At 49.5% G+C, this 17,999-nt stretch overlaps 1 protein-coding gene across 1 annotated transcript in view; it reads left to right on the forward strand.

The window, feature by feature from the left end:
- Window positions 1-5,989: 5,989 nt before the first annotated feature.
- The window catches only part of GCNT2 (glucosaminyl (N-acetyl) transferase 2 (I blood group)), a gene marked incomplete at both ends in the record, with an annotated part of 28,449 nt that continues 16,439 nt past the window's right edge, over window positions 5,990-17,999 (forward strand). Inside the window, 2 exon segments of the mRNA XM_084260635.1 lie at window positions 5,990-6,199; window positions 10,281-10,464. Coding sequence (XP_084116761.1) covers window positions 5,990-6,199; window positions 10,281-10,464 — 394 coding nt within the window.

Consider the following 17,999-nt stretch of genomic DNA (forward strand, 5'->3'; position numbering starts at 1 on the left):
CATCGTGTCCCAGTTGCGGTTCACTTTTAGGCCTCCTAAAAGCCGGGGAGCATTGGTCCCCACCTACGAGGCTCTGCTGGGTCGGGTCCTGGGCTGGTCTCAGCCGCCGGCAGAGGGAAGGGAAACGCACCCTCTTGCTCTCATCCTCAGAGCTTGGGGACAAGAACCTCACAGGAGGAGAGTCAGGCACCCTCCGCGGGGACCGGCGGCTGCTGCGCGGTGGCGGGGCGGGACGCGGTCAATGGGCCGTGCGAGGCGCGCTTCACACCGCCGGTGCCAGCGCCTGCCCGCGGTGTACAGTTAGCGTCAAATTACGGCAATTAGCCGGGCACCGGAATTTAATTACCCGGCCCTGCCCCTTTCCCACCTCCCCCCCGGTCCCGGGGATGGTCCTATTCGGCGACAGACGCGGAGCAAACAAGGTCCCGTGCAAAAATGGCATTGGGATGGAGAAGATGCAAGGAAGATTTTGCGTCGGTGGGACTCTACCACCTCTCCTTTCCCAGCTTCCCGGCCACACTGCCCCTTCGGACCCCCTTCGAAAGACGCCGATTTTGGCTCCGTTACGATTATTTTAAATGCTATTATTTATTTATTTATTTGCCGGCCCGGGAATTAATCCGATTTGTAGCTGGCCCTCGGCGAAATGTTGCCGGCAAACTTGGATGCCACGTTTCTGATGTTCTCCCGATGGGATCTTTCCCTTCTCCCTTTCTCCATCGCTCCCCAAGCAAGGTTAAATTTCCCCGGTCAGGATCCAGGTCCCGCTGCCCAGCGTGGTGCTTGGCGGCCCCAGTACAGCCCGCCTCCGGGTCGGGGACCTGGCTTTTGGGACTACAGGGGAGCTCTGCCTCGTAGCGGGCTCATCTGTGCGCTTTTATTATTATTATTATTATTATTTTTTAGCCCAGGGGAGGAAGGGCTGGGCCGGGCTTGCTGCCGAGCCCGGGGGTTGTGGAGCGCTTCTTTTCCCCTCCCTGGGGCTTTTGGTGACCGCACTTCGGGGTTAACTCGGCTTCCCTTGCCCCTGGCGTTTAGAGGGCTCCTTTCCCTCGCAGCCTTGAGGGCAAATCCGGCACATAAAGGGGCCGGGGTCTGAAAGCACTCCACCCCGGGCTGCTGCCCTCCCTGAGGTGCTAGATCTGTGTATCTTGCTCGTCCTGCCTGCCCTGCCGCCTGCTTTCTCCCCGTGTGAAGAGATGAGGTTGAGGAAACTTCTTTCCTCAGACAAAACAGTCCGGTTTAAAGCGAAGACATAGGCAGCTTTTCTGTTTTCCATCCTCCGTCTTTGTCACACCGGTTGGTTCACAGCTCGGCAGTGATTTCGGCAGGTGGATCGGAGAGAGTCACCGCGGAACTCCATCCCTTCTGATTTATTTCTGACGGACGCGCCCTGTCCCTCCCCGTGTCTCACAGCGCGGACAGCAGACGGGGCAAAGCCCTGTCCGCTCCCCTTCCCCTCCACCGGCAACACCCTTTTGGCTAAACCCCGCCACGCATCCCTTCCCAGGGAGGTAGAGATGCTCTCGGGGAGCTTTTCCCCTGCCCGGCGTCGAGCCTTCCCAGCCGGTCTGAGTGACCGACGGGTCCTTGCACCCCCGAGCGGGACCAGCCCCACCTGCCCGGCCCCCAGCCAGATCTTTCCTTCTTGCTCCTGCCTGTGCTGCCTGTCCCCGGGGCGAGCCCTCAAGATAAACCTGGCTCCCGAAGCTCCGCGGGGAATTTAGGGTTGGGTATTCCTCGCACTGTTGCTTCTCCCCGCCGCAGTGCCGCTCGGCTGGAGAGGCGCTCGGCGCAGCCGATTTCCACCGGCTCGCTGCCACACGGATCGTCATTTCCCCCCCCCCTTTTTTTAACGTTAATCTGTGGCAGTGACCGGCCTGCGGCAGTGGAGCCACTTGCAGCTCAGCAGAGGCACAGCTCTCCGCCATCCCATCCCTCCGCCATCCCAGGGCGGGCGCCCCGCGGGGGACGTGGGGCTGCGGCCGGCAGCGGGGCGGGCTTGCTCCCCGCCGGGGTCGGGAGGGAACTTCCCTCGCCCTCTTTCCAGACTGAACTCCCGGCTTCGGTGGTTTTCGGAGGGAGAAAGGAGAGCTTCAGGTTGGTGTGGGTCTGCCTTAATTTGGGGAGGTGGGGGGAGAGGGCGGGAAGCGGGGCAGCAGCTGCCCATCGGGTCTCCGACGCCCTGGGGACGAGGCGTCTTTCCGTGCGCACCGTCGCGCAGAGGAGGGAGCAGAAGGAAAGAGGCAAAAACCGGACACCCCCTCCATTGCCTCCTCCCCCCCCCCCAAAAAAAAAAAAAACAAACCCAAACATCCTCCCCCAAACAAAGACAAAAAGGGGGGGAAAAGAAGAAAATAGATACACCCCTCCCCCCCCCGCGGTTCTTCGTCTTGCGCTTTGCTGTCCAATATGATTCAACGAGTTTTGGGAGGCCGGTGCCAGCGAAGGGGGGATGCTGCGTCTCTGGTGTTAGCGAAGAGGGCTTTCCTCCGCTGATTTTGGGGTCTGTGCCTTGCTTGTATGCCCTGCTCTGGGGGATCCGGTCCCCGGGTTGGAGCAGCCCCGGCGGGTCTGGGGAAGCCCTTCCCATGCGCGACTGGGGATGGTGCGAAGCGGAGGAAAGAGAGGATAACAGAAGAAATCCCGTCCGCTGCCACCTGCGACTGGCCTGCCCACAGTGCTCCCTTCCGGATACTCCTTTCAGCGGAGTTTGTTTCTCTTCAAGCCCATTTCTCACGGGAGAGAAGGTCGCCGACTGCAACAGGTCGCTCCAGCCGCTACCGAGACCTCACGGAACCCAAGTGTCGTGTCTCCCCGCCCCCCCCCCCCCCCCCCCCCCCCCCCGCGGCTTTGCTCCGGGACACGCTTTAGAGGGGATCGCGGGGCGTCACGCGTGGGGCAGGAGCGGGACCAGGCTCGGACACGGCGCCAGGACACGGCGTGGCCAGACAACCCCGCAGAGGATGGTGATGATGATGACGATGAGGGTGCTGTGCCCCTGGGATCGGCATTGCTGCCCCCCCCCTCACTCAGGGACCCTCCGGGGCTCCTGGCTCGGCTCTTTGAAGCCCCGGAGTGTTGTCAGGGAGCTGATCGGTTTGGGGGCCAGATCTGCATATAAACAGGTGTGGTGGGGCATTTTGGTTTGGTTTTGTTTTTTCCCCAGTGCCAAACAAAAGGGCAGAGGGGGTATGTATGCAAGTTTTTGAAAGCAAGATGAAACCTTCTTTCTTTTGGGGGGGGATGTGTGTCTAAGCAAAGATTTTCCAAGGAGCCCGTGGGTCTCGCCTGCCCCTTTCCTATTTATTCGCTAAACCAGCTGCACTAAAACAACTAAACAAGCAAACCCGGGAAGTAACCAAGAGTTAAACTTGAGAGCACGCTGCTGTACCAATGCATCCACCTACCGAGGACTAACCCCATGGTACCGAATCCCATGTTATAGCAATCCTGTGGAAACGTAGCAGGTACACTCTGCTTCACCCGGTACCTCTTTCTCAACTCTGCCTCTTTCGGGCTAAGTACTTGTCTTTGCCATCGCCAGAAAACGAGCCTCCTAGAAAGACTGGCCCTGTGAATAAAGCATTGGTGGGGTAAAACTGCGCTTCAGGGGTTTTTTTTGGCTACTGGGGGTTTGGGAGGGGGAATGCATGGTGTTAAATACAAAAGTTTGTCAGGAATGTGTCTTGAAGCGCAATAAATCCACCAAGCACTTCTGTCTTTAGTAAATCTACCCACTATAAGCATGTCAAGATCTGATTATTTGTTTACTCCAACCTGGACATTTTTTCTGCTGTACATTTTACCTCCTAAACAGAAAACCCCAACACACCTAATTTTAAGGTCATAGTTGCATTTGCAGTTCGGATATTAAATCTGAGTATTTTCTGGGCAATTCTGACTGCTCATATGTCCTCCAGAAAAGCTTTTGCGTTTGACACAGGCAACTGTTCTGCCAATAATCTCATAGCTGCAGTCGATGGCAGTTTTACTGACTACCCAAAAATGCTTACGGATAGCTTATATTTTTAATCTTTCATCAATAGGGTTTTCAGGTGAAATCCAGGAAACTGCACTGTCCTTCAGTATGAGTGGCCTCACAAAGGCGTTGCTGCTAATATAGATGTTCTAAGAGGGGTTGCTTTTCTTTAGCCCAAGCTTTGCTGCCGTCCCTCCCCCACCACCAGCTGCCCTAAAATCCACTGATGCAACTGCACACGTCCCGAGTATGAAACACAAAGTTATGCTCTCGTGTTAAGTCTCTACACGGAGAGTTTTGCTTGGATTAAGATTTCGAAACTGAGCCCATAATAAGATATGCCATAAAACCTCAAACAACCCTCCTCCCCCAGGGATATTTATCTTACACATTTAATTGCCCAGTAAAATAAATTCTGTATGTGTACACTTATATGGGAAGGATTTTGATCTGGTAATTTTGGTGTATCTTCTGATCTGTAGCAGCTTAAAATGAGTCTATACTAACATCCTCAGAAACTGTGGAGAAGCAGAAACTCTGCCCTGCTAAATAACGCCTATTCAGCTGCTGAATATTTACACACAGGCAAGAAGGAGCTTTCCTTGTAATGCTATCTCTTAGCTATATGTTAGCATTCAAGAAGAAAAACAAATGCAAGTCATTTAAGCATAGGCCAAATCCCTGCTTCTGCTAAAGCAAATAACAGAGCTCCGCTAACTTACATGGGGGAGAATGGGGCTCCTTCCTGTCCTATTAACACCCTCCTTTTTATAACGCCTTCCTTCTCGAGGCACTCGCTACCGTATAATAACCTTCAACAAACCCTAGAGAGGGAGAGGTGTGGCGTTATTAGTTTATCTGCTTTACAGATAAGTAAGCTGATGTTAGGGGAAGATAAGGAACTTCCCCAAGGTTTTGCAGCTGGTTTCCTGGAGATCAAGTCAAGGAAAGGAAACCAAGAATTGAGACTGAACTAACCACCAGACCAGTATCCGCTCCTCCCACTGCTGGTGCCATCCCATCACCAGGAAAATGATGTTAAGAGAAGGAGCACATGATCAGCACCTATAAAAAACAGGTAATTTCCAGTCAGGTGTCTAATTGTGCTCTTTGATAGCCAAACTCGGGCACCCACGCTTGAAACTCTCAGCTTCTCTAACGATACTCCGGAGTTGCATCCATGCTGGCAGGATATGACATATTCCGTTCTTTAGCTCATTGAATAAAACACCCTAATAATTCCAAGACACGTTTAGAAAGATAAGCCTGGTATTATCCACAGCAGAGTTTAAGTAAAGTCTACTTTGATATGTCTATGGTAACATCAGAGCTGCTGTCTGCAAGGCCTGTGTTTTAAAGTGTTGAATAACTACAAAAAGACGTATTGTTGGAAAATAACTGTTGGAAACTCTGATGTCCAGAACAATATTAATCTGCACACACATAAAAAAACCTCTTCTAAGTGATTTTTTTTTTTTTTTAACAAGAAACTTCCGAAGCTGTAGTCTTTAATCTAGCCCAGCTTGCTCACAGCTGCAATACATTCAGCCTTGCACATTGGCTCTAGCCATTGTCCTAGCACGTGCCCGCAACCCTGCGACACTTTACGGTGCTAAAAGCAATGCTGTATGGCTAGAGCAGCTTGTCACTAACATACAGCACTTGGTGGGGAGTAAAACCAAAGAAGGACAGTGAAGAATGTGGCCTTTTTCTTTTTTTGGTGGCAGCCTCTACTACTGGTCTAGTTTGGCTTGGCTTGGCTGTGTTTATGTGTCGGTTTAGACCAGCGTGCGCTGCCCGCCGCCCTGGCAACCGTGGAGTAAAACCTCTGGAAGTGAGTGAAAGAGCCGCCCGTGCACTGGATAATCCAGTATAATCGTTCCATGGAGCTGTTGAAGGAATAGCAACCCGCTACATGTAGAATCTAATGGCAGTCAGGAGCTGATGTAATCGCTTTTACGCCAGCCTCCTCCCTGTGTCAAAGGGAAATGAGGGTGCGGTTGGAGGATGGAGGTGACGGCTGACGTGTACCCACATCGCAGCCGTCCCGGGGATTTTCACCTCGGCGTTCGGCTGCGGGCACCACCACTCCGGAGTCATCCTGCGAGGACAAGCCGACAGCACAGAGAGTTGGGCCACAGTCATCCTCACACCCGTGGAAGCAGGCGGCAGAGACTGGGCAGCCGACTTTTTGGCTTTCAGAGGAGTGGTATTACCGTACCCAAGAGAAATGAACCGGGAAGTTTGTTCAGAGCGAGTTTGGTGCCACTCTTGTGGGCACCATGCTTGTGAGTGCCGTGGGAGGAGGATGAAGCAATGCATCAGCCTCCAATGGGCACCTTTAGCACCCTTGCCCCCCTCCCCCATCCCTCCAGCAGGTCCTTAGGCCTGCCCTTGCAAGGGGGCTGGGGGTCACTAGCAGCCACCTTGCCTCTTTATACCTGGCAGGTTTAAGCGATTGCAAATGGAAACCAGGCCCGGGGTCATAGCTGCTCCCTTAACACTGCCCACCCCGGAGCAGAGCCCTTCCCCACCCGCTGCCTGACTTCAGGGACGAGGAGTTTGCTCAGAAAGGAACTCTGGAGCTCTGGCTTGCTAGGTTTTCTTTCCCAAGTCTCTGGCGCCCCTGTGTGTCTCCTTTTTTTTTAATATTTTTTTTTTAATGGAAATTTAGTGATAGAACAGCACCAGGCTGCTTTTTTTTTTTTTTTTTAACCTAGCACCAGACACGCCACATTTGGATGTGGGAGAGCTCTGCAGGGGCAGCCTGGACAATGCTGCCCAAGAGCATGACCCTAATCTGAGCCATGCAATTTCCTCCCTCCTTACCTACCCTCCTTCAGATGCCAGAATTGCCCTCTTTGGCAACTTTATCCAAAGTGACTAATGTTTTTAAAGCACCACTTCCTGGAGCCATGGCATTCATCATCACCTTTTCTACATCCCCACATCTCTCAGTGTGCATGAGGTGCAGATTGGAAAGGGCCTTAAAGAAAAGAAATAAAATTAAAGCATTTGAAGTATCTTAGGTTCTCAAGGGGTCAGGTTTAAAAAAAAAAATGGACAGGCAACAGTATGCTTGTGCGAAATACACATCTGTATCCCTGTGTTAGATTGGAGTACAAGCCCCTGTGTTCTTCAAAGGTGAAGCCAGAAGCAGAGAAAATTCTGCATAAAAAGTTAGGGAAATCCTAAGAGGAACTGTAAATATTTTTTTTGTTGTTGCAAGTTAGGTGGCATTATTTATCCCATATCTTCAGGATAACTGTGACACAAAGGAATGAAGTGCCTTGCCTAAGGGTATGGGGACAGCTGGACAGAGAGGAAGGAAACCAAGCCAGCCCAAGTTCTGGCAAGATTTACTCAGTTGGAGGTCCTGGTATAAACGGGTTCTGCAGAACTGAATCTCCCAAGCTCTTCACCCCTTTCCTGTCTTCCAGCTGTCAGTACTTATTTCAAAACACATAAGAGATGTACACATCTGAGGGGTGCGGTGTTTTATTTGGGGCTATTCAGAAAACACACACACACTCTGCAGAGTGTCACTGGAAAAATACGGCATGCAAATACAGGCAGGCTATCACTTGCCCCAGAGTAGGCATCACCTGCTCCACACTTAACCTCAATAACCTGCGAGGAGCCCTCCTTTCCTTACGCCCATCTTACCCTTCCCTGCCTTTAGACAGATGGCCCCAGCTGTAGGCGATGTAGAGGTAGGGCTGCCCTGCCTATATTTATGGGTGGGTGGTTACTCTGCCTTTGTTTTTTTGTTTCCCACCGGCAGTGCTTGTTACTTCTTTCACCAGCTCTTCTACCACAGCTTCCCTTGTCGCAGGTAAATCTGTCCCCTAAGGCTGCAGCTCCCCACACCAGGGGAGGTTCTTCCAAAAAAAAGCCTCTCATCCACTTTCCCTGATTTCTGTTTCTGCCCTTACTCTTCCTCTCATGTGCTATTTGGTTGCATTACCAAAACTTTTGCTGAATCACACTCCTGAATCTCTAAAATAATCTTGGAGATGAAAGAGAGGGGGTTGTCTAAATCAGGGTCTTGTCCTGGGTAGGACACCTATCTTGCTGCCCACCTCCCTGCTGGGTATGGATGTGTCTCAATTCCTGCCCTGTCTTGCAACATGCTATGGGTTGAGTTTCAAAACTTGCGAATAAGCTGCTTCTTAATCTTCTTTCAGGCCCATGAAGGAGCCTGACCTTTGGTAATAGTCCTGCCTTTATGTGGAGCCTCCCCAGGAGGAAAGCCTTCCTCCACGTTCCAGGGAATCCCACTCCTGACAGCACAAGTGATGGGAAGGTGGTCTTCATCCCAACGTGGTGAAGCTCTTTTGCTCGCCTCTGTTTTGCCCTCTTCCTTTGCAGAAGGAAAGTGGTGCTGCTTTGTTTTGGAAGGCCAGTCAGTATTGGTTGTGAAAGCTGGCAGTTGATTGAGTGGGTGAAGGTGGAGTCAAACTCAGCCCTGTGGTTGCATGCAATGGATTTCCAATACAGGAAAAGGGTTTCTGTAACTTCCCCCCACCACCACCCCCCCGCCCAGTGCCCCCTACAACAGGGCCCACTAGCTAAGTAGGGGATCTGCCCTGTTTGCAAGGGAGCACAGCTCCAATTCCCAAGTTCCTAAGGGCTGTAAGCCCCAACTGCCTACACTAATGGGTCATGTGTTGGCTTGACCCGGTTTACAGGCTGTTGATTGAGCATAAGAATTTAGAACAGGAACAAAAAATTGTCCCATAAATAGGCTTGTCTGCATTTTAAACTAAATTAACCCCACAGTGAATGGCCTCCTCTACTGAATTACAGCGTGACTGAGCCTGCGTTGGGGATTGAAAGGGATTCATGTGGCTGGTTAAGAGCAGCATTATTAAGATTATTATTGGGGGCTGGATCAGGCCCAATACGAATGCAATTATTCAGGACCTCTGAGCTACAATTATGTGTGACAGAAGAAGCCTAAGTAGCTGATGGCAGGGAGTATTTGGCCTTTACGGCCATGTAACTCCTATACAAGCAGACAGGGCTTAGGGCACTGACAGACGGGTTGTGGTGAGGCTTGCTGTGCTGGTTGAAGATGTTTCCATCTCCAGTCGCTCACTCCAATAAAAGAGCTGGCAGAAGGGAATTGGTTCCCCGAGCCTCAGTCGCTCAGGGGAGAAGCTCAGCACCTCAGGCTGTGGTTTCATACCACGGAGAGTTCAATGACAATAGCAGCCTTGAGGGATTCACACCCTCTTCCTCAGCCTCCTGTCAACTTTTTTGCAGACCTGCTGGGCTGATTCAGTTCATTAAAGAAGAAAGAAATAAAAAGGAAGGAGGGTGGGGGAAGAGGGGAGTCGCCCTTTCCTCTAAAGTTAAGCAGATAAGTTCCTGATCTGGCCCAAGCTTTCCAGCCTGTGGAGCTGAAGATGTAGGATGGGGACAGCCACCGATTTGGAAATCAGGGCTTTACCCTCAACTGCTTCTGAGGGTGGTGGAATCTTTTTTATGTTTTGTTTTGCTGGGTTTTTTCCTGCCTCCCTCCCATTCCTGTATCTGGAAAGCAGCTTGACTTTTTGCTGGAGAGGCATCCCTGGAGGATGGGAGCACCAGGCCTTGCAGACAATCTCTTCTGGCTGGACTGTCCTCTGCAAGCACGGAGACAGAAAAGTAGGTATGAAATCAGAGTGGAAAAAGCGTGGAAAAGAGTGTTTGGCACAGCATGATTTATTTTTTTTTGCCTGCGTTTTCATCCCCAAGTTTGTCCCCGACGGTTTACACACAGCAGAAAACACTACCTCTTTATAATGGGTGACTTACCTACAATTTATTGGAACTGAGCTGTTGCTAAACACATGGAGTAGCGATGTATTAACACATTGTAAAAGGCTGTTTGATCACCATGGGATTCCAGATGAGCTAACAGAAAATAAGCCGTGATTCACAAATGACTCATTTCAGCGTTTCTCTTTGATGCAGCAGTTCAAGCAAGCCCTGTCTATGCACATTCAAATGAGCTCACTGAATAGTCAGTGAGCCCAGCTATGCCGTGCTTACCGAGTCGGGTGGGTTTTTTTTACGAAGTCTAAGTATAGTTTTTAAGGATAAAAAAATTGGGCAATTTCTAGCAGGCTGTGCCAGCGCGTGACTCTTAGTCACTCCTGCCTGCAACCCCTTCCTACGCCTAAAATCTTGGCACGTTTTCCACGATTCAAGCCCTACAAATCTAGGGGGTGGAGGGGGGTATCCTGAAAAATCGCCCCCCTGCGAGTTGTGCGTGGGGTTGGAAGCAACAGCCGTAGGTGTGATGTAACAGCGGGGCGCGTTTCCCACGGTGCGGGACCCCTGCCCGGCTGCCGGTGCTGCCGACCTTCCTCCTCCTCCTCTTCCTTCTCCTCCTCACCCCGGTGTCCGCTACCGGCTGCGAAGCCTCAGCGATCTGTTAGTCAGCATTGCCTTCCAGTGGCGCAAGGGGCAAACGGCAGCGGAGGAGCTTGCGGGTAGGAAGCGGCGTGGGGGCACCTCGTCGATAGGTGATGTAGCCCGCGATGACGTGGATCGGCAGGTTGACCCGAGCTTGGGCAGTACCCTAACGGTGGGATCTAATACGTCATTTATTGATAGCTTGCAACATCACTGTTTAGCTCCCGCTGGCTCCTTACCGGGATGTTGGGGAGAAAACGGTGAACATCTCATGTGACCAGGGGGTGGTGTGCGAACTCAAGGGTACCCGGCCCATTTCAGGGGATGGATCCTAAATCCTTCTTGTATTTCGACTCTTCTGTTGTATTTGCTTTTTCTCCCACCTTCTCCCCTGGTATAAGTTGTTTTTGGTGCTTTATTAGGTGGAAGTTCACTTTGTTATTGCTCTACTGGTTGCAGAGTTGAGTGCATTACTCAACGTCTCCCTAATGCACTTATCTGGCCATAGAATTTGTTTCCAGGATGCTCCCCAAAACCTCAAGCATTAAGCTATGAAGAACAACCTTGGGAAAAATAATCTGCAAAAATATAGAGTCTTCTTTTTTTCCCCCAGAAAACTCACAATAGTTACATCGGTCTGGTCTGGGCTTTGGAATGAAGCACTTGCCTGCTTTTCATGGCTTGGCCATGCTGCCGTTTCTTTGTGCCCAGAGGGAGATCTTGGGTCACAAAGGACCAAAGCCCAACCTAAAGGAGCCAACAACAGCAATTTTTCACAGCTGTAAATGGCCAAAAAAAGCCCCCTAACAAAACCCACCTTCTTGGCTTTAAATGGTTGCATAAGGAGACTCAAGGACTGTTCTCTTTTTGGAAAAGCTGGGTAGATGGTATCTTGGGTTCAGGGCAGCATGGAGATTACTCTGGATGCCCCAATACAGCTGCTTGCCCTGCACTGTGAGGCAGGTCCTGCTGCCACAGCAGAGATTGTCATCACAGGGTAGATGGTGCTGGTTGGCGAATGCCAAGGACAGACTGCTTGGGGACGGTAGGGTGGCCTGCAGCAGCTTTGCCACAGAGACATGGTGTGTGGTCTCTGTGTCTATGAAATTGAATTTGGGGTGGAATGCATGATACTCAAGACCAGGCAGCCAAAAGGAAGAGGACCATTCTGCTGGTGTCCCTGTGGAAGCAGTCAAATGACTCCCCAAATGACCATGTAGCTTTCCTCGGGCAGACATCAGTGTGGCAACAGGCAGGGCTAGCTGAAGGAAAGAGAGAGCAAGAAGCCACCTTTGCAGGAGAAAGGTAAAGCAGGGGGGTGTTGGCAGACCCAGTGTGCTGTTAGACCTGACTGTGTAGGATGTAAAACGCCACAAATTTCATGCTGTACACACAGCAGCATCGCTGGAGCTCGGTCTCCAAGCAGGCTGGATATTAAATTGATCAAACTGGTAATGAAAGTGGGAATTACTCCATCTCAGCCGACACAAGGCAGGTGACCTTATTAAAAAATATGCCAGTGTATTTAATGGGGTAGGGCAGTTTCTCGGGGAATTCATGATTAATGTGGCTATAACTCTGGAGATCCCACAGCTAGTGCCCCTGGAAAAAGTCTAACTTCCACTATGAGATAGCCTGGCTGAAATTTTTGAGATGGTACTGTCTGAATATGGGCACATGAATTCAGCTGCTACTTTCTGCCAGAGAAGCCAAATCACTCAAGAACTGCTGCATTGATTAGGGGACTTGGTGGCCTCACGCAGCAAGCTTGATATGGAAGAAACCTCAGAGCCTGCAGAGTGGAAGGGGTGTGTTTCCCTGAGGTCTGTTCAGGCTAACCACTGCAAGTAACTCAAACTCCCGTATTGCTTAGTTATCACCAAAACAACAGAAGCCACTGTCTGAGACACCAAGTACATTTAATGTCCTGGGCAAGACCTGGCTCAGCGAAGCCCTGGTACCCACTGGCAACCAACAGGCTGGAGTAGGTCAGCATTTCCAGCTGTCTTGAGCTATGTCTGTGCGTATGAAAAGGATCAGAGAGTGAGAAAAACAGGTGTGTCTGTGCACCTCTGAGAGGGAGCAAGAGTTTAGGAAGGCCATAACATTCCAGGTGGTGTGTCCCCAGCAGGTGCCAGAAGCTGAAGCCTATGGAAAACTAGAGAGATGTGGCACTTCTCCTGACACCCTTTCAACTGCCAGTTGTTTGCAGACTGGTGTCTTCCTGAGATGGATGTGGTTGCTGCGTGGTCCTCTCTCCTGAACATACCCAGCCACTGTTTGAACAGACACCATGGAGAGATGGAGTGAGCAGAGATAGAGGGGCAAAGCAATCTGGTTTCCTCCACTTGCTACAGGTATGGGAGAAAGAGGCCTGAGTGCACATTCTTTGCAAATAAATAGGAATATAGCAAAAACTAACATAAATATAGGCTTAGGGGTTTAGGCCAAGGAGAGTTGTCCGTGTGAGCAACACGCAAGAAGCTGTAAGGAGTTCCCAAACTGAGAAATTGAGGGAAACTGGAAGGAAATAAGCAGAGGCTTGCAGAAATTCGAGGCTGCAGAGTGGAGTGTCAGTTCAAGGCAGGGCCCAGGCATGCTGCAGAAAGGAAAGTCCAAGATAGCACCATGTAATAACCCAGGATAGGACAGAACAACCGTGCCAGGGTATCAGCTGCCATGTATGAATGGTAACTGGGAAAGCCAATGACAAGACTCTGGCGAGGAAGTAGTTTAGCAGGAAGGGACAATACAAGACGAGGCTGGCTGCAGGAGCTGGGGAATGTGATGTTGTGCAAGTCCAGGGATTTCTGATCGTTTTCTAGCCTCTTTACAACCTTCCAGCAACCCAATATGGGGAGACTAGGTTGTCCCAGCTTCAGTAATTCCATCAGGGCCTGCCTTCACTCCCATGGCAATTGCAGCCTTCCCGTAAGAGCCATAAAAAGTTTTTGGGTAAGCAGTAGAACAAGGGACCGAAACATAAGCGTGAGCCTCCACCCAACCCAAAAGCAAACAGGAAGGTGCTTGGCCATTTGAAACACTTGGGAGTGGAGTTCAGGGCTTTTGCTGGGCGCTGTTTTGAGTGTTCAGATATTGGCAGCTCCAGAAGATAATCAGGAAAAAGACATGGAGATGGAAATGAAAGTTTGGTAGTGCCTGAAGTTGGGTTAATTGGTATGGATAGCAAGGACAGAAGAAAAATCAGACTGCTTTCACAGGAGGACAGTGGCAATTTTAAGCACCTATTTGGGTCCTAGGCAGTGTAAGGCAGATGTATCACCAACATAGATTTCTTTGCCCAGACTGTTGGTTATACAGAGAGGATACTGTGGCATGCAGTAAAGCCTCCAGAGGGAAAACAAGGCAACGGCTGCTGAAAAAGGCCAGACCTTAAGAAAAGCACTGTACTTAGGGCAACACTTCTACTGTTAGGAGGAAAACTGCAGCTGCCCAGCAATAGCCAACTTCTTCCCCAGTCTGGCAGCTACAGTTTATCACTACTCACAAGTTACTTCTGCCAGTATCTTGCCATTACTCATTAAGAACCTGGCAGGTTCTGATGGTCACAATGTCTAACATCCCTTGAGCAGACCTGAAGCACAAAGCGATGGGCATGCTTTCAATCCTAAAGCCCTCTGGAAACTCCAGATCCCTACATCTCACTGCTGCCCACAGCCTGGCAGGGTGGGAAAGAGCCTTTTTCAAGGCAAGTTCTGGCTTGAACCCGATTAAAAGAAAAATCCGACCCAGGTGGGAAGACGTTGGGGACAACGGATACCTACCACAGCCCTCTGAAAGAGGATCCTGACAATGTGCTGAAAGAAAACAGGGCAAAGAGATGGAACAGGTATCAAGCCAATTTGTGTTACAATGAGAAAAGATGAGATATGAAAAACCTGTCAACGGGCTGACAGTTACAGATACATTATTTCTTAAATGATTTTTCTTTATGCTTTGGATGAATCACAAAATCATTATATGAATGCTTTTTCCTTCTGGAATGGTCCAGGACTATCCCAAACTTACCCAAATTGCAATGCTAATGGCAATTAGCAGAAATGAAGAGCGTTTTTCTAAATGATGACAAAGTCCTTTTGTTACAATCCCTAGCTGCAATCGGATCCCCAGCTCCAGCCAAGATAGGTGATACTGCAATACAGACAATCATAGGAAAGAGAGCTGGAAAAGACCTAGAAAATTACCCGGTCTGGACCAGTATGACCTGCAAAACTGCTGAAATAGCTATGCCTAACCTGATCCTGAAAAACATCAGCGGGGAAAATTCCAGCCTCTCCAGACAATCTAATCCACATTTAACTGTTTATCACTACAAAGCTTCCCTGAAGTGTCTGATCTTCACCTCACTTGATGTTATCTAAGGTGATTAGCGCTTGTCCTATGCACAGAGAACACATAAAGAATCAGCTACTCCCTTCCTATTTGCATCCGAATTTGTTTCTACTTTTTTTTTTTTTCCATGTTTGAAGACTCTCTGTCTCTGCCTATTTCATTTTTTTTTTTTAATGGCAAAATAACCATATCTATTTTTCAGCTTTTCCTGACAGGTGATGTTTTCTAGATCCCTATGGATTCTCTGCTTGTTTCTTATCTGGTAACAAATTATATTGCCAGAAGAAGGAGCATGGGAATGCTAGACCTTTAGTGGAGACACCAGAAATGAAAGGAGTGATCTGTGTAGCTGCTCCCTCCCTCTCTCTCTCTCTCTTTCTGACATAGCCAGATGCCTGCAGCTGGAGCTGTTTTACTCATCTGGCTGCTAAGGCACCTGCAGCTGGGAAAGGGACCCTTGGCCAGGCAGAGACAGGGCTGTAGGGACACTGCCCTGACCTGGCATCTCCCTAAGGGTCTGCCACCAGCTGCTCCACTTCACCCTCAGAGGGAAGCACCACAGTTGTCCAGCCCATAAGGTTAGCAAGTGCCCAGATGTTTGTAAAATCCAGTGTACGCTACCTTTGGACACTCTTCCAGGGCAAATAATAGTCGCATTTGTACTTCACGCTACCACGCGTGTTACTCTGCAGTAAGGAGACAAATCTCTCTCCATGCCTTGACTATGCCAGTGTCACCTACAAAATCCAGTCATATTTAACAGAAGGAAACCAACTTCACCAGCACAGCCTGCCTGTACTCTATTAGGACATGTTTAATTACGTCTTGCTTTCTCTGCGCAGGAGGATAAGCGAGCAGGGAAGAGAATGCCGTGCTGTTGCTCCCCAGCAGCTGATGAGGAGTAGCTTCCACAGAGGTGAATTCATGTCCCTGTTGGAAATTAATTGGAGAAGGAAGGAGTGAGAGTGCTCTACTTTGCACCAGCAGCAAGTCTGACTTGCAAAATGTGCTCTGCTGGAGACTAGGCAGTTTACCTGCTCCTGAAACCTCTACGCCTACCACAGATTGAGGCGAACGGCGCAGTTCCCATGGTGCAGGAGGCTCTGTGTCTGGAGCTGGAGAGCATGGCAAGACAAAGGCAGGTGACATGGCCTATTGTCTGGCTCCTGCTGTTTGTGCAGACAGATGTGCTCACTGGCTGCCTACGATTAGATTACTCAATTATTCTACTGGGCCATGCGAGCTGAGCTAGCATTTGCCATGATGTGTCATCTCATCTCTCCTCCCATTTGCTGCTAGTGCTGCTCTGTGTTGACTGCCTGGTGTCAGTGCATCTGCCTGGGAGCTCCTGTTTCAGGTAGGCTTGTATCTTCTCTTTGAATAGCCCGATTACGGCTGGCTGGGAAGTGGGAATGCCAGAGGCTGCTCTGAGCAGGAGAAAGAGGGAGAGAAGAGACAGGAAGAAACTTTAACTGCTCTTGTGGTAAGACTACTTTCTTTTTTCCTGTGTGGTACTCTGTGTCTGTGTATCTATATATATCTTTCAGCTCAGACAGGACACGCGAGTTAGGCACGTGTGAAAGATTGCTTTCAGGCAGGGCTGCTCCAAGAGGAGAGTTTTGGGAAGCCATGCACATTGCAAGGTGTCCCAGAGCAGAACAAGACCAAGGCAGGTTCATCTTAGTGCACAAAGATGTGAGGGAGGAGGAGACCCTTTATGTGGGTGCCAATCAGGGGACTGGGGCTATCTGCATTTCCTAAGCAGAAAAAAAAAAAACCTACAGAGGAGAAACTGTTTGCTTGCAACAGCCTTGCTGTGATTTTTTTAAACAGTGGTGCCGATTCAAACTGGGGGCTTTTCGTGCATGGGTTATGAAAAGGAATGTCATGATACAGATGGTTTTGCCCTAACAATAGAAAATGCCAACTGACTCCAAATAGGCTTGAAATGTATAATGCTTGTTGCTACTGACCGAGGCCAAACAGGAACTTAAAACTGACGTGCAAAGCCTGTGCATCTTGCTTTTTAATTAGCTAACAAATTAGCTGAAACCAATTACTTACATTGATTAAGGCCAGGAGCAGTTTCCTGAGTAGTAGCTATATTCCTAAGATAATATCCTCGTTGCCTGGAAAGGTCTGTTCCCATGCATCCACAGGGAAGGCTTTTCAATCGCTAATCTTACTGGGGAGTGTGTTCCCACCACAGGAGCCATGCCAAGAGCTCCTCTCCTGCTAAACTTGGAATTGCTACAATGCAGGTTGAAGGAACAATAAAAAGGAGCTGCACAGCGAGCAGCAGTTGTGGATCCACCGGCACAGACCCCTCTTACAAAGCCTCTCTCAAATAGCATGGTAAGTTTGATCTTCTATTATCTTTTTGTTCAGGAACTCTGCTTTTGCACCCAGAATACGCTGAGGCCCAATACAGTCTACAACAGGAGAAGCCATGGGCATCATGAGGTCTCATTGCTGCCTCATTGCTGTTCTTTCACTGACGTGGTTCAGATCTACATTCAGCTTTGGCTTCCCCTTGCACCTGAACATCAGATAGGCCTGTAAAATTGACAACTCATCTGAGAAAAAAGAGGGTTTTTCTACTGAGGTGCCTCATGTGCCTTGTATGTTCTTTTTCTTAATTTTCTTGCTTTTTGTGTGTGTGTGATTTCTGCCTATAATCCCAGGCATGGGTCTTATTTCAGAAAGATCAGAACAAGGTAGAACTAGTTTAAAAAAAAGGGGGGGGGGGGGGGGGGGAGGAGGGGAAGAGAGTTCTGAGAGCTTGGTTTTCCACAGCAATCATTTACATGTATGTTTTCAGCTTTTTAAATACAAACTGTGCTGAAGGATGAAGGCACCAAGGTTAAGAAGTAGCACCAAGGACGCAGCCTTCCTTTCCCAAAGACAAGTAGTACCAGAGGCTCAGTTAGTCTGGATTGCTGCTGCAAGGGTGTTGGCAGCAGTGTCTATGCAAAATACCCAACCCAACACCAAAACCCAACCCCCAGAAAACCCAACAAAGTTAAGTATTTCCCTGAAACATCTGCTTCACTCCTGTGATGAGCAGGCCTTTCATTCTCTGTATGTAGCTTATTGTTTGCTACAGACCATAATAGTAATGCAGACTTCAAAACCTAAGAGAAAACAATCTCTGCACACACACACATATGTATAAATATACATATATATATATATATAAGTTTTTAAAAATCTTTCTAGCTGTGTAGGATGTTGCACAGAGGCTAAAATAGAGTTTTAA

Source organism: Gallinula chloropus (assembly GCF_964237585.1).
Source record: "Gallinula chloropus genome assembly, chromosome: 2".
NCBI classification, from domain to species: domain Eukaryota; kingdom Metazoa; phylum Chordata; class Aves; order Gruiformes; family Rallidae; genus Gallinula; species Gallinula chloropus.